General features: G+C 35.6%; 1 protein-coding gene across 9 annotated transcripts in view; it reads left to right on the top strand.

The window, feature by feature from the left end:
- The window catches only part of CAMK2D (calcium/calmodulin dependent protein kinase II delta), a 323,725-nt gene that overhangs the window by 237,165 nt on the left and 65,119 nt on the right, over positions 1–21,441 (top strand). For 6 of the 9 annotated variants that reach the window (XM_021706083.1, XM_008072333.2, XM_021706082.1 and 3 more), the window contains exons 7-8: positions 10,175–10,277; positions 16,722–16,805. In XM_021706083.1, the coding sequence (XP_021561758.1) occupies positions 10,175–10,277; positions 16,722–16,805 (187 nt within the window). Of the gene's footprint in view, positions 1–619; positions 693–10,174; positions 10,278–16,721; positions 16,806–21,441 lie in introns of all 9 variants that reach the window. The other 3 variants (XM_008072334.2, XM_008072337.2, XM_008072331.2) reach the window with 1 other exon arrangement.

The following is a 21,441-nucleotide window of genomic DNA, read 5'->3' as shown; positions in this document are numbered from 1 at the left end:
TGTATGTCTGCCTGTAGATTTAAACACCACTTCTGTTCTGAGACCACGGGTTGCTGTAGCAGAACAACTGGTTACGCATTGCTCCATTTGAGTCTAACGAACCCTTAGGCAAGAGATAATAATTGCCAGCTAAATTAAAACATGGGAAGTTAATGATTTATCAAAAATTCATTACGTATCCTAATTTAACCTTAATGGTGCCTTGACTGCTAATATGGCAGCTTTCAGAACAACACTGGAAAAACGAGAGTGAATAGGAAAGTAGTTTTTGTGCATAGATTGGAGGTAGCACATAACAGCATAAAGATTATATTTGTGTTCCAGTTCATTTCCTGGAAGAGTTTATAACCAGGAAATGAGCTCCTGAATGAAGGGAAATACTTTCAAGACGGAATTTTCTAGAACCAGTAGATCCACATTCTGGCTCACATCTGGCAAGATCTTGATTGTTCTGAGGTAGTAGTCACTCTACTTGAGCAATATGTTCACATGACTGACAGTGGTACAGTACAACCCCAGTTGTCTGCTAGCTCTGCACTTGAACCCAGTCTCTCTGAGGGTATACAGACAGTGAGTGTAAGCTTGGAACTAACACACGCCCCCTGGTGTTTGCATGCAGTCATTGCATTCAGCAGATCCTGGAGGCTGTGCTACACTGCCATCAGATGGGCGTAGTCCATCGGGACCTGAAGGTGAGTAATGCCGCTGGAGAAGATAAGCCACCACACAGTTCCTAATGACTGTTCAGCTGCAATTATGCCTATAAAGGCGAAAATTTAAGCAATAAAGTTATGTGGCCTGATTCCAACACATTACTCGGGCACTTTCTCCCACCACAATGTCCCGTATTCATTTCTTCTCTAATACACACTTGAAACATAAATCCTGATTTATCCAGAAGGAAATAGTTTCCTAACATTACCAATAAATAGATGGTTATGTTTCTTTTCTCCTAAGAGTGAATATAGCATTTAATGTGACTTTCAGTGGGGCTGATGATCTCTTCGCTCTAAAATTGTTCTATGGGCATTGATTAAACATTATTTTATATCCTACTATATACACCTAATAATGCATATATACTCATCAATATGTTAAAGTGAGTAAAGATAAAGTTTTTTGTTTTGTTTTTATTGGGTTTTGTTTTTTGAGTTGAAATCTCACTCTGTCACCCAGGCTGGAGTGCAGTGGCACACTCATGGCCACCGCATCCTCGACCTGCTGGGCTCAGGCAATCCTTCCACCTCAGCCTTCCAAGTAGCTGGAACTACAGGCATGTGCCACCATGCCTGGCTAGATAAAGTTATTAAGTAGCCTTTTAGTCTGAGTGATTGGGTGTTAAAGAACCCCATTTTGAAATCTGGCATTCTCTTTGCCTTAACAGTAGTCCTAGAAATTCTGAGGACACTGAGGCGTCTTGCTTCTTTCTTATTTATGTTCCTAAGGGCCCAGATACTACTGCTTTTTAAAAATACAGGTGGGATAAAAAGTAAAATATTTTATCATCAAATAATATTTATGTAGCAAATATATATTTGTGCTCGTATATTTATAATTTCATTGGAATGCCTACCAATACTTTTAAGCCTTCACTCAGCTTCTGATACTCTGGAAGGCAAGAAATTTTTAGATCTGTTTTTTTCTAATTCACAAAAGCAATCATCTTAAAGTCTGGAGAAAGGAAATGTTAATACAAGGACAGTGCAGCAGTCCCCCAGTATCATAAAAACCCAGGCTCCTTCTGTCTTTCTGCCTTAAAAATGTTGGTTTGTGCCTTCATAGTTCTGACATTACTGCTGCAACTTAAAGTATCACATTCAAGTTCAAGACAGGGAAGAAGAGGATAATGAGGTTGTGCTAGATATATCTGCTGTTGTTTTTGGTTGTTTTTTTTTAATAAAGAAAACAAATGCTTTTCCAGAAGTCTACCAGTAGACTTTTAGGTTGCATCGGCCAGAGCCATGTCATATGCCTAACTGTAGATGCCAGCAGGCTGAGAAAGCAAACACCTAGCTCTTCCGGTCTCTGTAGTGGAGGAAGGTAAGGAGGAAGGTTGAGTATTTAGCCAACTAAGTGTTAGCATATAATTTTTAGATCATTCAGACATGAGATAGTTCACAAAGAGTACTTTTTCATAAATTTTCTGTCCTATTATCTCAGCATTCTACTTTTATTTGTGGAATTTCAGAGAAATAATGAGGCCTAGAAATTTAAATGAAAGAAAACTACTAGATAAGTGAAATAGCAAATGTGAGCAATTCTTTGTTTGCAACCTCAGTATTTTTCAGCATTAGGACAAAGGTGGCAAAGGTTAATATAGAAGTCTAAAATTGTGTGTATCAGTGGGAGGACCTAGACTGTTTCTCACATGCAAAATTCTCTAGTTATGCTAAATTGTAAAGCCACAGTTTTCAGTCAGTGTTCTAGAAGAGTATGTCTCTAAACCCATTATCTAGAGATGTGATTTGTAAGCAAAACATTGCTTTAGTTTTCTGGAATCTCTTTTTGATTTCAGTTAATTATGAGAGCTTTATATATCAAAAGCAAAGACATGGTTAAGGGCATTTTCTTTTGAAGAACCAAAATAGGATTGTGTCTATCTTCTAGTGCTTACAACATTTACTCATTAGGATAAAGGAAAAACACGATGTTTCTTTCAAAATTCACGTCTTTTGCAATCACCTAAAAATTCCTTACTAGCCATATACAGAGGCCCCTTTTGATACCTCTCAGAATACACAGTACTACTTTTCTTTTAAGTGAACATATGTGGACATGCACTTATTTGTGCTATTTTGTCAGTTGCTTTATTTAGTAAATTGATTATTTGAAACATCTTGTTCTCTGTTACATAACAATAAGTTTACTCTAAAAGCCAAGCATGAAAAATGTGAATTCTCCATGAAATTTAAGTTATATTTTGTGGAATCATAATATGGGAATTCTATAAGTGTCAGAACTCAGCTGAGCTTTTCAAGGACTGAACTTTAATCAAAGATGGCAGAGAGCCTAGAACATGGGCTGTGGAGAAAAATATATGTTTTCTGACATATGAGCTAAAGTCACTAATTAAAAACTCATGCAGGTGATTTTTAGGGAGGCTTACTACCAAAAGAAGCCTGCTGTGTTACTCATCAGATTTCTTTCAAGGGGGAAAGACATTTTGGCTCTCCATTCTTATTCTGATTTTGGAAAAGGACAGAAATGAATTTTTGAGAGAGCCTGTTATAATTTTTATAATTGTCCTAGTTTATGTCAGATTTCTGACTTGGATAGACTTCAGTTGAGTTTGGCTCCCAGTGCTTGCTTTAGTAGACCATTTCATAAACATGCTAACATAGTCCAAACTGTGCATTAGAGGCGATTTACGCACAGCATGCGTGTGCTGAATCCCTGGCCTTATTTTGTGCCTTTTATACTCACAGTGTATCTGATAAATGTATTGCTTATAAAAGCTTATTTACCAATATAGTACAATGGAAAAGGAGATCAACTGCTGAAATTTCTTATTACCAGGCTTTAAACAAAAAGTTGTCCTTATTATTTCTATACCATGTATTTGTTTCCATATCTCAATTCATATGTTAATTCATATACAAAAGCACATAGTTTAATGGGTCCACATCAGTGAGAGGGGGGACAAAAACAGGCCAGGCACAGTGATTCATGCCTGTAATTCGAGCACTTTGAGGGGCCAAGGCGAGAAGATTGCCTGAGCCCGTGGGTTCAAGAACAGCCTAGGCAACATAGTGAGACCTCGGCTCTACAGTAAATCAAAGAATTACCCGAGCATGTTAGCGCGTGCCTATAGTTCTGGCTACTTGGAAGGCTGAGGCGGAAGGTCACCAGAGCCTAGTAGGTCAACACCAGGGTGGCTATGAGCGTGCTACTGCACTCCAGCCTAGGTGACAGAGTGAGTCCAACTCAAAATATAATAATAACAACCAGGAAATGTTACCTTTGTCATCATCAAAACGTTATGTTTATCATATACAATTATGAGCATGTAGGTGTTGTGCGATTTGTATATAAGCCCTCTCAGAACAGCAGCTGTTTAACAAAGTGTGTTACACCACAGTACCTGGCATAGGACCTTATACCTAGCAAATACTTGAAGCACATTCCTTCAATTTAGAAATGAAGTTCAACCAAAAGCACATTTATAATATAAAAGACAATATTCAATAAAATATATCATTAAGTATATTCATTAGTATTTGAATAACAAAAGAGGTTAAGTATATCTTTAGAATAATGGTCACTGTTTGAATATTTGCATAACTGCCACTCATTGGGGCTCATTAGACAGTGGAATCTACCAGATGGAAAATTATGAGGACCAACCTATAAACAAGGCTGAGGCACAACAGGCAACTTGAGGATGTCCTAGAAACGAACAGTAGGAAAAGTTCAGGGTGGTGGAATATCAGCAGAAAGGAGGTATGTCAGTCAGCTTCAGGAAGTATCCAGTGGACACATGGACCACAACCTGTTGTCTAGGGTACATCCAGTGATGTTAATTAATAAATCTAAGTGATATTAGGGAGACCTAGCAGTGGTGATATGGTTACAGTGCTATAGTTCAGGGATAGGACTGTGGTCTTTGGGAGGGTTTGGATCAAGGCAGAACCTTAATAGTAAAAATGTTAAGAGATGCCATTTATCAGGCAGTTTCCATGTACCTTGCAGTGTGTTATCAATCATATGGAATACACATCAACCATGATATTCCCTATGTTACATAAAGGAAAATGTAGCAACCACAAGTGAAAGAACATATTCATGGCTAGTAAGATATTATTTGTGACCAAGCAATTTCATTCCAAGTGTAGATGCTTGAATGAATTGAAAACCAAAGAATAGGTAAAAGCAATAAAATATTTTAAAGATATAATATAGAGTAGGGGGCAACATAATTTGACAACAGACCAGTGTGTAAAGTAAAAATTTTCTATTCAGAAAATCAGTAAAATGGCATTGGGCACAGCCTTTGGAAAATGTGACAGAGAGAGGAATGAAATGCATTTACCATATTTAATTTAGGCCATGTCAAGACAATCAGTTTGGGGTAGATAGATATTTTAATAAAAGAATAATTTTGCAGATTGGAGGGATTTTAAAGACAATTTTATGGAAATAAATCCAACTTATGACCAGAGAAGAAAGGAATTAGTTTTCTGGGAGAGGTGGGAAATGAGAAACATTCTGTAAATCTGTGTTGGTCATGAGTAATAAATATATCGCTTTTACATTTTACAAAATGTGAATTTTGTGAATTTATAAATAAAAATTTTGTAATTTTATAATTACTCAAAATGTGAATTTTACATTTTGAGTAATTATAAAATCATAGGTATTTTTTTCTTAGAGTCATGTTTAGATAAAAGTTTAGGGAACATATCCTCTGTGTATAATGTATGTCTAGATATTTTAGAAACAAACTTATCCAAATATTCAGTTATTCGTTTAGTCATTCTGGTGTTTCTTTACTGGTGCCTAGCATGTGTCAGGCAGTGGAGAAACAACAGGTAATTGACATGGTCCCACTGGGGTTACACTGGCTCTTTCAGTCTCCCCAGCAGCATGTGCTGATAATGTAGAAGTAGATCAAGAAATAGAAATGAAACAGAGCGACTCTTATGAACTTGCTCATATATACATGGCAATAGAAATAGTATTTTTTAATTGAAAATTTATAGCACATGTGTCAGCTGGAAACTCCTTGTGCAAAGTATACGAATTCAGGCATTCATGTACTAAAATTATTTGTATATGTACACGACTGAAATACCTAAGCTCCACATTCAAGCTTTTTAATTTAAGCAAAACTTCAAGCTTTCAATTCATGCAAAACTAAAACAAACAAACAAATTTAGTTTATTTCTAGGAGCTTTGTTCACACCTTTTTTGGCAAAGGAAAAGTGACTGAAAACACACCAAAGCACAGAATGGTTAACTTTCTGTTAAGATCATGAGATTCTCCAATAGAGGAAAGAAATTTTAAAAGACAGTTTTTACTTTAAAGAAATAATATCCAAGAGAATGTAAGAATCAAATAACATCGAATAACACAATAATTTGATATTTTTATAATATTCAAAATATAAAAGAAGTAAAACACATGATTTCTAACGGTTGTATCTTTTAGATGACAGTCACACATAGATAAACCCGTGATATGACTGATGTTAAAGATGATCATTGCCTTTACTGAATCTCCCAGTTCCTTAATAAAGATCATCATAATTGGGGAAGCAAAATTAAAACTATATCTATGTTATAAGTTTTGGAGATAATATTTTTGAGTACTTCAAATTCTTCTAAAGATATCTACTTCTAAAGATATCTAAATAAACTACCTTTTGAAAATGATTCATTTTTATACATTCAGAGGTGTCTTTTCAATATCACATCTTTAAAGGAAGGAATTAGGAAATCTGGCTTCAAGTCCTGGCTTCATGTTTTTGGACCTCCCTATTTCTTTTAGAAACTGAAGAGTTTGAGTTATTTTATCTTCCAGGTCTTCCAGTTGTAAAAATGATTCCAACAACTTGCCTGTGTACTTTGAGGCTTGTGAACGGTTTCAATAAATCTTGACTCAAATTGAAAGAAGTTGCCATTGTATTCATATGGAATCACAGAACAAAACTTGCAAACAGTTGCTGCTCATTACAGCTGATATGCTATAAATGGTTGTTGACACTGAGACCAGATGTCATGGAAAATCCTGCATCATTAGGAAGAAATGGGTGTGGGGAATGAACCTATGTGTAAGAATGTCAGTAGACTCTATTTAAAAACCATCTTAAAAAGTGATTGCATTGTGAGAATTTAGAGATCATCTCAACATATAAAAACTAACATAATAGATTGCATTTAAGTTGGCATTATTAATCTCAGATTATGAACATTTCTTATAAATATTAAGTGTTCTGCACGTTGAAATGGCCAACTGCAAAGGAATTGAGCAGCTAATCACTAATGTGGATATTGTCGCTACAGAGGAAGGAGCTCCTATGATATTGTCGCTACAGAGGAGGGCGCTCCTATGATAAAATCCCAGGAGATTTTGTCATTTCAAAGATACTCCTACGAGATATAATTTAGTGGCCTTATAATCTTCCTTTGAGAGATGAAGGAATTAATAAGATCCAGTATGAGGAGCCTGGACATGAACCTAGATCTTCCCATTCTTCTCAGGTCTACATGCTGCCTCTTTCTCTCACATGCTGTGCCTCATGGTTAGCTGTACCTGCATTGTGTTTCTGACTTCACCTGTCTCATTCGCCTTAGAAAATAAAAACAGGGGAATAGCAAATATGTGTATAGGAGTGATTCTTTCTGAGAAGGTCATCATTGATGAGGAGATAAATTCTACCCTTTCATCTTTTGTGGGATATACCCACAAATTATTTTCCTTTCTGTGGTCATTCAGAATTTAAACTTTTAAATTTAAACTTTTAAACAGAAATCTCTTGCCAATTAAGTTTTGCAGTCCACTATGTTTTTAAGTTGGAGTGGAAGTGATTCAAGAAAATCAGAATAAATGTGCCTCACCTGATTTAAATGGTACTTTAGAAAGTCTTGGTGATAAAGCCTCCCACGCTTTTGCAGAACATAACAGGATTATTCAAACTGGTGTATTCCAAAAAGTTACATAGAAATTGAACTTGTATGATTTTTAATGTTTTATTGGAACTTATCTTTAAGACAATCGTGATGAAACATTAAAAAACAAATAATCCTTTAATAAAGTCAATAATCATCCTTAGTTTTCAGTTTTCCTCCCATAACTCTGTATTATGGGTTTACCTAAAGGTTTACATAAACGTGATCGTTTCAGTGCTATTAATTTTGAAATCATCATTCAATAGCCCTGCCTTTTCCTATACATAACTGCAGCTGAACAGTCTATGGGTATGAGGTGAAATACCGAACCAGATGGATTTATTATTTTTCTGGATGACTCCCAAGGCTCTACCGTGAGGTCTTCTAGCTCATCTCTAGTTAGGAATATTTGCCCCAGTCATTCAGAGGCTGTGCATGATAAAATTCTAAGATGCTTCATTTCTTCTGAATTGGCAGATACATGGTGTTTGAGGGCATAATGTATACAGCACTGCCCAGGAACTTTTTGATTTAGTAATAAGAATAGAAAACACATACAATTTTTTAAAAGTTTATTCCTCATGACATCGGCAGTTGCTCAACAAACTTCAATATCACTTGACTTAAAAGACCTAAAATGGCTGTGATTTCTAAAGTGATTGGAACTCTTTTTTTGAGTGAGTCTGTGGTTGACAAATTAGGACAAATGTGTTTTAGCAGAAATATCTGACATGTCAATGCTTTTGAAAGTGAAGGGCACAAAGAAATAGAGCCAACTCTTGCTTACAGTTTGGTGTGTTTTTTTTCCAAGTTATTTATTTCATAAATTAGTGGTTGGAAATTACTTCTTGATCACATTAGAAAATGTGGGAATGTGGTAGTCTATCAATTTTGGTTGTAAAAAAAGAAGGCAAATGTGAATAAGCTAATTCAATAGTATAGTATATTGGTAGATGACCCAAGTTCCAAATAATTTCAGATGTCAGGTTTTACTAAAAGTTATTCAGCACGAAGATCTTTCATATTCTTGAGACATCTTCATCCCATACTCCAAATTAAATTGTGTATTTAGTGTTGAGCTAGATCAAAAACCCCGTCAGTCCTAAAACATGACAAAGGTCTTCTCACATTCACCAATTGTCACAGTAGTGACGAATCTGATGGCAGTGAGCAGCAAAAGCCTGAAGAAGCTGGTACTTGATTAAAACTTACTTGCCCAAACTCTGATTTCTTATAGATGTAACCTAATTTCTTTCAAATTCTCGTTATGGGTCTTTGCTAATTTGCATGGCTGGCTTAATTAATAAATTAAATACTGGTTTAGACTGTGTTTACACAAGGCCAAAACAACCATCAGAATTGACAAACTCAGTACAAAAAAAGTAGTCTATTTGATTTCAAAAATATGAAATCACTTGTTTGCCAACATGTAAACAAAATCAATTTGATTGAATTTTTAGATTTTCAGACATTTGTTTTGGCACTTGTAGAGTCCATTGTTTCCCAACTCTTTTCAGTCATTGACATACCTCTAAGTTTTCTGGTTCTTATCTCAAAGTAGAAAGACATTGAGCCACTTTCTCATGTATATTTACTAACCCAGCCTCCTTTTTCTGATTATTTTTTTCCCTTCATTTCTTAAAATCCACAGTGGGGGTCCAGGGAAATGGAAGAGTTTGCCCTGGTGCTTATTTTCAAAGTACTGGTGTGTCTTGATACACTGGTTGGGAAACAGTGGTATAGACACAGCCTTATTCCAAGACTAAGTCCTTGAGTAATGATAGATTCTCAAGAAAATAAAAATAGATCTTTCTTGTGATATTCTGAGATGAGAGAATAAATATATAAGTAATGCTCTGAATCACACTTTGAAGAAATTTAAATTATGTTTAAAAAGCAGCCTTATAAAGAAAAAAATGCTAACTATAACATTTGGCAAATAGTAGTATACTCTTTCTGCCTTTAAGAATAAACAGATTCTTAAAGACAGCAATTTTAATACATAATTCAGAGTAAGTCTCCAAAATTTGCACAGAAATTGTTTGGAAACATTGAGGAATCAAAATCACTACATTTGGGTCCAAACTCTTGAAGTTAACTAGGATTTAATTTGCACAGTTTCGTTTGCCAAATGTCTGTAGATTGGTCCAACTCTTGTTATCATTTTGCCAAGTTTCCTTCTGCTGGAAATGTCTGTGCTCTGTTAGGCTTCTAAGTCAATGTCCATGGCCAAATCTGAATCTTGAGCTGTCCATGGAAACATGTGAGCAGGTCAAGACAGGTGCTCTCATTCATTCAGTCTCTCCCCAAGTATATTCTCTCTTATACCCACTATCTCTCCAGCAAATGTATGCATCTGTCTGAAGCCTGCACACATGATAAATTTAAATCATTTTCTAACTATATTTTCCCTGAGATTTAGGAATGGCAGTCTCCAGGAAAGACAACAGTGCATGATTTTTTTTTTTTCCCTAATCCTGTGAAATGTTGTTAGTTTTGAATAGTCATTTAAAATAGGTTCTCACTTCAATCTCTCTCTCTCTTTTTTTTTTCTTTCTAAATAAAGCCTGAGAATTTGCTTTTAGCTAGCAAATCCAAGGGAGCAGCTGTGAAACTGGCAGACTTTGGCTTAGCCATAGAAGTTCAAGGCGACCAGCAGGCGTGGTTTGGTGAGTAGGGCCTCTCTATACTTTAGGCTACCTGTAATCTTCTGGCTTCTTACTTCTGACTTCCAGGCCCCCACTTCCTAGCCAAAATAAAATGGAAAAGTTTACTAATAACAATTTGATCAGTTTTAAGATTTGTCTTTAAAAACAATTTCACTGACATTAAAGCATATATAATCTATAAATAATTAAAGGGAAAATATTAACTCAGGAATACAGGTACTTTTTTCTTTAAAAAATGGTGAGAAAATGGATTCTATGCTAAGAATTAATTGGAGGATTACAATATTTAAAAGAGTAATTTTTTCATTTGAGAGAAAGTTGATTGTCTACATGCAACCTCACATGATGCCGAAAACTGCTATGTAAATAGTAGATACTCAGGAAATACAAATATTTCACATACAGCATTTTGTGATTAATGAATTAAAGATTTTTAAAATTATTATAAAGCACATATTTATGTGTATATTTCATCTTCATTATCTTCTGTTTCTTTATGTCAGTTTTCTATCTAAAATTCGGATAATTATAAAATTTCTGTTTCCTGACAATTAAGGAAGAAATTAACTCTAAATAAATTTATATTACAAACTGGGTACACTGGTGTGTGCCTGTAGTCCCAGCTACTCTGAAGGCTAAGATGGGAGGATCACTTGAGCTCAACAGTTAGAGGCTGCAGTGACCAATGATTACACCACTGCACTCCAGCCTGAGTGATAGAGTGAAGCCCCATCTCTATTTTTAAAAAACCAAATTTATAATATTTCTAACCAGGCTTTTGTATTGCTTCGATATTTTGCCCAAATAAATATTTTACTCATTAATATTCTTATGCCTCTCTGCCATTTCCTAGTATTAGCCCATTTCTCACATAGAGTTCTAAAATATAATCGTTTCCCAAGACTGTCTTACTTCTCTTCTGACTTTCAGTATGTTATGGTTAGATAATTTGTTCAAATGCCCTTCATTTCTGATTTCTTTTCCTCTGCATAGCAAGAACAGAGGACTCAAGACATGAGTATTTCTTTTGTTTTATGTGCAAATGCTTCTCTGCATCCGTAACACACACATCTTTTAAGATGTACGCATAGTGTGGGAGTCGCCACATCTCTCCAATCTGCCCCAACATGATAGTGAATGGTGTGACCAGCTTCCTGGCAGCCAAATTCAGGGCCTAAGTCTCTGCTGCCTGTCCTGTTCCAGTAGTGCCTCACCAATATACTTGTTTACGACCCCTGCCACGTTTAATGTTACCTTTTACGTTGTCTTCTTACCCACCCCCACCTCAGATAAATTTAATACCTCCATACTTGTCATTTGGAGATTTTAACATTTGAATAAGCTTGTTCCAGTTAACTCCAATGTGAAAGAAGATAGCACCTAGAATTAGTTGTATACGTTGGAGATTCAGATGTATTTCTGTGTCCTGGGATAGAATATAGTTGACACAGATCAAAATATATAGTAACCTCTGTCTCTCTTTCTCTCTCTCTCTGTCGCTCTCTCCCTCTCTGCAGCTGTCTCCCCACCTCTCTCCCACTTCCTCTCTCTCTCTTTCTCTCTCTTTTTCTTTTTTCCCATTACAGATCCCCTCTGTAACAGCCACTTTAATAACTCTCTTGGTCCTGGAAAAAAAAAAATATATATATATAGTAACATGAGTTAGAGATACAGCAGGAAGTACTGGGGCTACTACAGAGCTGAGAACAGCAAATTACTGGAGATACATAAATTAAATAGGTCCCTGACCCTCAAGGAGCCGAGGGTTCCATATAGATTAACTATTCACCATTCAGCGTAGAAGACATACATGAGGTGCTCTGGGAGCACAAGACCAGAAGTACACAAATCTGCCTCTGGGAAAAACTTTAATAATTACCTTAACACCTATAGTTGCCGAGGGGGTGACTGGGAGTTTCTCTACTGGCATGCAAGGAGACTAAGTTATTCCAGACAGAGGGATCAACACAACCAAAGGCTCAGAGGCCTGAAATCATTTTCTCTATTTTAGGAATAACAGAAAGTTCAATATAGCCAAAGTATAAATTATACTGGGATAAGTGGCAGTTAATGAAGTGGGAAAGGATTTTATTTTATTTTATTTTATTTTTTGAAGGGTTTGGCATTTACTTTAGAGGTTTCAAGGATCTGGTGAAAAATTTTTGGTGGAGAGGGCCATAGCTGGGAATATGTTATGTAATAATGCTTTCAGTAGCAATGTGGAAGATGATTTAAAGATAGTTAACCTGCAAGCAAGGACCCAGGTAGGACCATGCAGTCATTCAAATTATGCATGATAGTAGCTTTAACTAGGGAGTATATAGGAGTGAGCAAGTTCCAGATAAAACAAAGAGTAGACAGGAACTCTGCACTCTAAGGGAATCTGTTTAGAATAAATGAAAATCTCAGACATTGGTTTCAAAATCAGGACTCCAGGCCTTTCCAGTGCAAAGCAGGACGCTACTTTGTGAAAGACTTGTGGTGTGGGACAAGTTACCAAAATCAGATGGAGGCCCAGGGATTTCATTGTCAGGACTGCATACAAGATGATGATTGGGTATCAGGATTAAGCAGGGTGGAGACTCAGAATTAACATCAGCAACTTTTCTTGGTGTTGGAATCAAGCTCCTTAAATCTCTTCTGTTTCTGAGTTCTATGCTTTTCCTCTGCTAGGTCACATGTAGTTTGAGGGCAGGACTGTGTGTCGCAAAAAAAAAAAAAAAATTCTACTTTTTGAATTTGAATACCTGAATTTTATAAATTATTATAAATTTTATAAATATAAAAATACAAATATAAATTCTTGTCTCTGATTCTTAATAGCATTGAGCAAGTCACTTTAACTCTGTGAGGTCACTATCCTTTTTGTGAGTGGGATGATCACTCCTTCACAGGGCTCTTAAGAGACTAAGGCAAGTAGTCCATAAAAACAAGATTGAGCTATAAAAGATGTCCAATATGTTTTCCAAACCATCTTGATATGAAACAAAATGTTACAGATCTTTACCTATTCAGTGAAAGTTGTTTAGTGAATCAGTGAGTGAAAGACTGAATATCAGGCTAGTGAAAACAATAGCATCCAAATAAAAGTATACAGATTTTCAAATTGTAACCATTCTTTTTTTGTAGCTAGCAGGATTTATTGAGAGGACAGGAAAGCTCCCACAATGGAGGGTACTCGAGGGGGTTGCCCAACCATTCATTTTTAAAAGCAAGCTGGTCCTTAAAAAAACAATGATAGACAGTAAAATTCCACTTCTTCAGCAATATAGTGCTATCAGCAGCTAAGTTTTTGTTAAGGTGCCTGTTAGATTAACAACTTAAAAGAAAGTTCATTTCAATTTCCAAGGAAATTCAGTATTTCAGAAGTGTCAGAAAATAGTTTCTAAACTTAAGAGAATACAGTTCTTTTCTCTTTTTTTTTTTTTTGAAGTTTGAATAAATCCTCATAGTAATCTGAGGGAGAAGAAGGCATGTGTGGTGTATTACATTTCTTTGGATGTATTGCCAGATATATTTTAGGTGTTGGGAGTAAAGTCATGTTTTAATATGAATGATTTGTTTTGATATTCATTCATTATTATCTGCCATTATAGTCTCATATATTAGACTAATTTTATTTTTAAAATGTAGTATCAGTGTTTAGGGAGGAAAAACCATGTTATTTTAATTTTTTTAAAAAATGGAAGGACTCTGTCTTCGTTATGTGTAATGCCACAGCTTCAGGCATTTGTATGATTTTATTTTAATAAATATATGAGATCCTCAAAAAAGAAAAATATATGATATGGATATATACAAACAGCACACTATATAATACAAGACATTATGGAAGCTATTCATTGTGTTTTCGTTTTTTAAAAAATTATCATTTTAAAGTCTAAATAAGTTTGTTTTTTCCTATATTCAATTCTCATTTCCTCATCCTGGTGTATTTGAATACCATCTAAAACTGCTAGAAATAAATACCCTGTCACTACACTTGGTAACATGGCTAGAAAATTTAACAAAGATAAATATTCAAATATAGCCTGTTTTCCCCTATGGAACTGCAAATGTTCTTTGCAGTACATTTTTAGCATTTTATTGCTGCTGGGGGAATAAAATAACTATCAACATTTGCTTCATGGAAGAATTATTTTGCTTGGTTTCTATTATGTCTCTTTTTTAAATATAATAAGCTTCTCTTAATGATAATATGTCACAGTGGATACATTTCCAAACAGTAAGTAATTATGTTTTCTCTTTTTGTTTTATCTGTTTTGATATTTCTACTGATTTTTCAGTAAGAAACATATGCTATCCCTAACAAAGACAAGTTCTCATTGATTTCCCTGTTGCTGGCATGCATCATGATAATCCTAGATTTTTACAAGTTTAATCTCCCACTGTAGGCCTTATCTATTTTACCCATCATTATTTCTGTATTTATGAGATCACATTGTTTCCTAATGTCCATGCATTTAGATATGTGCTTCAATATTCTTGGGGTAAGGACCTCACTACTGTTCAAATGATGGTTGTAACTAAATAAGAAGGAACATGATAATGTACTCTTAGCATTTTAGTCTCCAGAAGAGATTTGTAATAATTTACATTTAAAATGATCTTTTCATTTCTTATTTGCATGGTAACTCACTGCGCTATCTTCCTTAGGAGAAATATTGTTACATTTCCTACTCTTGGCCATATATTATAAATCATTTAAGTCATACATTATTGAAGTTTACTATTTTAAAAGGAGTGTATAGATTATATATAAAAGAGTAGTTGAAATTCATTGAGAAAGGATCACTGAGGACTGTAGGCAGTTAAGGAGAGCTCTAAAGTGAAAATAATTTAGAGGCAGCCTCTATTAGACAAAAAGTAGAAGAAAAACTTGAAGACTCATGGAACAGAAAAAAATAGCACCAAGGATGAGAATGAGAAGTCCATTTTCATGAGACCTTAAAGAGATTAGTCAGGTCAAGAACTCAGAAGGAGAACGTTACTATGGTTGATGAATGAGGGGAAAGCAGGTGATATAGGATTTGAAAGGGCATGCTAAGGATATTGGATTGAATTTGGACTTTGGCATCAGTTTCTCATTGGAATCTCTTTGCCTGGGCCTCAGGTTGAGAGGAGCTGTAAAAGGGTGGTGGGAATGGAGGGGGCAGGAATGGCCTATTAGAAACACTGGAGAGCTCTTTAAACCAATTGTGCTCTTTCCTGCCTTGGAATTTACAGACTCCACATCCCTCATTCAAGTAATCCTCAAACTATAGGCAGTGCAGCCACCATCGTTGCTCAGTAATTCTTTTCACCTCACAACTGCCAATTAAACATGTCTTTCGAGTAAAGTTAAGGTAAAGGTGGACCCATGTGAAGCTTAAACTACAACACACAGGTCTTTTCTTGAAGTCCCTTCTCATTGTCCACCCAACTTCTTCCAAAAGATTCAAGGGAAAAGAAAGGTAATGAAAATGGGGGGGAGGAGCTCAAAATATTTTGCCTCTTTTTTAAATCTGATTTTATTGAGAAAAGTAACTATGCCATTACATATACTACTTTTTATACTCCTTGCATACCATTAGTGCTTAATAAGTAAAAGATTGTTACAGAAATGCAGGAAAAAAATTCCTTTCTTGGGCACTTCGCATCCCAGTAAATGTACAACGTGATCTGTGGTTGGAGGAATTTCTGATTACATATTCTTTTAAAGAATTTTTTTTAAGTTTATTTGTACTTTTAAAGAAAACTTCCAAATAAGAATAGTTATTTCCAGTATTTTTCAAATAAATGCTTTTATTTAAGCACTATTATTTGCAGAAATAAGAAATATTTTACTCTAGAGTCTAGCTATGAATTGATTAAGTATAACTTATTGAATTCTGCACTCGTTTATAAAGTATGAAGCTTTTCTTTGTCATCTAGTTTCTCTTATCACATCCTCCTTCTTGAGTGTCTAATTGATACTTGTTCAATAGGGATTTATCTGAATGTTCCTGAGTCTTCTCTTTAGTTACCAGTTACAAGTGAACACTGATTATTTATTAGTACAGAGTGAGCTCTTTGACATATTTTGTACTTCTTCCCTTGGTGAGTTCTTCTCCTCATTTATTTTCAAGTTTTGTTGTAACTCCCATATATGTAAGTGACACTAAGAATTGCTCATTAAAAGTGGTTTTAAGTAAACACAGTGACTGTTGAGCACATAGATTGGCCTCCATAGCTGGAAAAAAATATCTATTTTTTTCAAATAAGCTACCCAGGCTAGTACAGACTAATGTGTTGATATTGCTATACAGAGAACATCTACATTATCTTAGTACTCTGAGAACCTCATTTTATTTTGAAAAACATATCATCAAATAAACAAACCCTCAAAACATTTTCCTACTTAGTTTTCTATTTCATATTATTTTATCAAGTAAATTCTGATTCATTAACATTTGTTTTCCCTAGGTTTTGCTGGCACACCTGGATATCTTTCTCCAGAAGTTTTACGTAAAGATCCCTATGGAAAGCCAGTGGACATGTGGGCATGTGGTAAGCAATTATATTTTCAAGCAAATGGTATAATATACTAGTGTCTTAGTCTGTTTGGTGTACTGTGACAAACTATCATAGACCAGGTGGCTTAACTAACAAAAACGTATTTCCTACAGTTCTGGAGGCTGAGAAATCCAAGACCAAGGCACCAGCAGTTTTGGCATCTGTTGCTTTTTAGTTTTTAGTTTGTAGACAGTTATCTTTTCTTTGTGTCCTCACATGATGTAAGGAGCAAGGGAGCGCCCAGAGTTTCTGATATAAGAGAAATAATCCCATTAATGAGGCCTCCACCCTACAAAAAGCCTCACTTTCATAACATTGGTAGACAGGATTTCAACATATTTATTGGGGGGGAGAGGGGCACAAAAAAATCAAGCTGTAGCAGCCAGTATTGTTATAATTAAAAGTACAGATTGAGTACTCATAATCAAAAAATCTAAATTCTCAATGCTTTCAAAATTCAAAACTTTTTGAGTATCAACATGATGCCACAAGTGAAACATTCCACATCTGATCTTCTGTGCCAGGTTGCAGTCAAGCACAGTCAAAACTTTGCCTCATGCACAAAATTTTAACAATATTATATAAGATTACCTTCAGGCTATCGTGTGATATAGATATGAAGCATAAATGAATTTCATGTTTAGACTTGGGTCCTATCCCCAAGATATCTCTTTATATAAATGCAAATATTACAAAATCTGAAAAATCTGGAACCTGAAACACCTGATCCCAAGCATTTTGGCTAAAGAATACTTAACCTGTAATATCTTTTAAATTTGAAGTTGATACACTCTAGTGATCAACTTAGAATTAGAATTTCTCGAACTTCAGCCTGCAGAAAGATCCCATGGAGAACTGGTCAAAGGAAATATTGCTGCGTTTTTGATTCAATATGCCTAAGGTAGGCATATTTATTTTTAACAAGATCTTAGGGGACACTTTGAGAACAGGGATATGGAACACCCCCCATAGTGGTTATTGTCTTCTCCATGGACCCAGCCAGCCCTTCCAATAAATATTATGTTTGCCCAACATGCTTGGTAGAGATTAAGAGTAAAATAATAAATCTTGGAGAATCATGAAATTGACAATCCTGTGGGGACCAAATGCTGATTTAGGTCTTTATCACTCATTTTGAATGAAAAAAGTATCCTGTGCAGGCCTCAAAACATACAATGGGAAGGATTTCTACATTTCTATGTTTCAACACATACTTGAACATATACTTCAAATAGGTAAAAGACTGAAAGGTTACTTCAGAATACTCTCAAATATTTTTCTACTAAGATTGTCAACATAAACTAATTCCCTAAATTTCTGATACTGTGTTATTGCTAATGGTGTATAAATAGATGTTTAACTATCATAGTTTGGCTTTAGTGTGCTGCAGACAGATTTCATCACCTTCAGTGTTTGTCAGCAAGCCTAGAAGGAGCTGATAAAAAACTTTATTTGATTCTGAAAATAATTTTTTTAGTTTTGGTTTTAGTTTAAAAAGTAAATAAATTAGACCAGGCATGGTAGCTGACAACCATAATCCCAGCACTTTGGGAGGCCAAAGTGAAAGGATTGCCTGAGCCTATGGATTTGAGACCAGCCTGGGCAATTTGGCAAGACCTCATCGCTTCAATAAATCAAAAAATTAGCTGGGTGTGATGGCACATGCCTGTAGTCCCAGCCACTTGGAAGACTGGAGTAGGAGGATCACTTGAACCCAGGAAGTCGAGACTGTGGTGGCCATGAGCATGCCAATGCACTCTAACCTGAGCGACAGAGTGACACTCCAACTCAAAAAAAAAAAAAAAAAGTAAATAAATTTATCACCACTACTTTATAGTGATAGATTTTTGCACACTTATTTCTTGTCAGCTTTATCGCCTTGGCAACAGCAACTTGCTGTTTAATCTTAAACTGACTGAATCTTGGGCTTCAAGTTACCTCCATGCCTGGAAAGAAATGAAGTAGGACACTCGTATTGAAGTAGGCACAACTTCTGGGCTTTCTACCTACTAGCCCTGTCTCTTCAATACCTCTGAGTTAGTTTCTTTACCTGTAAAATGGGAACATACTACCCTCATTAAATTGTGGGAGGAGCAAATGCAGTGCACTCTAAATGAAGACATTTTGTAAATGTCTGTAAAGTTGCTAACTTAGTTAACGAATAAAGTCAGGTATGCCCCAAGCTCCGTTGTCCTCCTGCCTACCTGAGAATTTCTCATGAACTCTAAAATGCCTTTGAGTTAGAGCACTGTCACAAAATATTTTTGTTCAAATCTTAATGTTCATGGTAGGTAGCTCAAATATTTTCCTTGCAATAAATCAGCTCCCAGCATAAATCAATTTCTGCTGATGAATTTGAAAAGCAGCAGAATGGACCTGAGAGTTGGGCAGACACACATGGGTTTTGTGGAGGATAGAATCATATAAAAATGTAAAAATAAGATAGTCATATTTTTGTGAAGATGAGAGGTGTAGCTAAAATGTTTCCCTGATCCTTGGACAATAGAAGGATTGTGTGGTGTACCGTGGCCAATAACCAGAGGAAAGAGCACTCCACACAACGTGCATTTCATAGTCTTTCCTTGCCTACTTCGTTGCAGGATCCTCTCCAACCTCTTCTGCTCTTTTTATTTTCATTTTATTTTATTTTATTTTAAGGATGTGGGGTATAATACAGGATTAGGTATAGAAGTGATCATCGTATAGGTAAAGTTTGGGCCTCCCTTTGTTCCCCACTTTGTTTGGTTTGAGATCAGATATGCTTATTGATGTTGTGCTCCCCTCACTGACCCACCTACCCTGCTCTTTTTCTTTCTCTCTCCTTGTTTTCCTAGTACCCTTCTTATTGTCTCCTTTTTTTTTTCTTCCTTCCTCCTCTCTGCTTCATAGATAGGAAGCAGTATGTATAGTGGCTGACAAAATATACCTAGCTCTTCAACTCACTTGCTATATGGCACAAATTATTTCATCTCTATATCTCAGCTTCCTATTATAAATGGAGATAATGACAGTACTTGTCATATGCTTAAAACTGCCAAGAGGATAGAAGTTTTTTTAATACAAAGTGTTAGCACACTTATTTCTTGTCAGCTTTATCTCCTTGACAACAGCAACTTGGTGTTTGATCTTAAACTGACTGAATCCAGGAATGAAGGACACTCATATTTGTAGCCACAACTTCTGGGCTCAAGTCTTTGCTTTCCACCTACCTAATAATATATCATTACTAATTCTACAAAGTGTTTCTTTATAAATGAAGTTTCTCAGTAACTGATATGTAGCATAATAAATAGGCTTTAAAAACATGTTTTAATATATGACTCAGCATTATCGGCATGAATATCAGCTGAATGCCCTCATCTGATTACCTGAATACCAAACACATGTACTCTCTCTCTCTGTTGTCTTTCTTTACTTTTAAATTATTTTCTTTTGTTTCTTTTATTCTATAAAAAATGTTATGGACAGATTTCACAGTTTCTGAATCATACTTCACTCAATCAAAGAATTTAAGCAAGCCAGGCTTGGTGGCTCAGCCTGTAATCCCGCGCCTTTGGGAGGCTGAGGTGAGTGGATTGCCTGAGCCCGCGGGTTCGAGACCCGCCTGGGCAGCGAGATCTCATCTCTACAATAAATCAAAAAATCAGCCGGGCGTGGTAGCACATGCCTGTAATTCCGGCTACTTGGAAGGTTGAGGCGGAAGGATCGCCGGCGCCCAGCAGGTCAAGGCCGCGGTGGCCGGGAGCGGCCGCTGCACTCCAGTCTGGGCGACAGAGTGAGACTCCAACTCAAAAAAAAAAAAAAAAAAGAATTTAAGCAAATTATTTATTTTTATTACATTGAAAACATTTTTTCATGTTTCAAATGTCTCACAATAAAAATGATAGATAAGTGAGGTGATGGACATGTTAGTTAGCTCTATTTAATCATGCCACAGTGTGTGTGTGTGTGTGTGTGTGTGTGTGTGTGTGTGTGTATGTGTGTGTGTAAGCATCACATTGTACCCCGTAAATATATTTGACTATTATTTGTCATTCAAAATAATAATAATAATAATTTTTTAATGTTTAAATATGTTTTCATAAATTTTATTAGTGTTGAAGAATATCAGATCCATCAAAAAAAACAAAGAGCTAATAGTTTATACAGGGATTCTTCTCTGGAAATGCAGGAAAATCAATAACAAAACATATAAAGATATATACACCTCAGAAATATTGTAGATTTGGTTCCAGATCACGGCAGTAAAGAGAATGTCAAAATAAAGTGTCACACAAACTTTTTGGTTTCCCAGTGCATATAAAAGTTATGATTATACTGTACAGTAGTCTATTAAGTGTGCAATAGCATTGTGTCTAAATGTACACACCTTACTTAAAAAATAAATACTCTATTGTAAAAAAATACTAGTGATCATCACAACTTTCATTGAGTCATAATCCTTTTATTTGTGGGGAGTCTTGCCTTAATGTTGATGGCTGCTGACTAATCAGAGTGGTGATTGCCGAGGTTGGGGTGGCTGTGGCAATCTCTTAAAATAAGGCAGCAATGAAATTTGCCACATCAGTTAACTCTTCCTTTCACGGAAGATTTCTCAGTAGCATTTCATAAAGTTTGATAGCATTTTTAT

Source organism: Carlito syrichta, unplaced genomic scaffold, assembly GCF_000164805.1.
Source record: "Carlito syrichta isolate Samal-C Ts95f unplaced genomic scaffold, Tarsius_syrichta-2.0.1 Scaffold315125, whole genome shotgun sequence".
Lineage (NCBI taxonomy): Eukaryota > Metazoa > Chordata > Mammalia > Primates > Tarsiidae > Carlito > Carlito syrichta.
The sequence above is the reverse complement of the archived record's forward strand: the minus strand, read 5'-3'. Positions and strand labels throughout refer to the sequence as shown.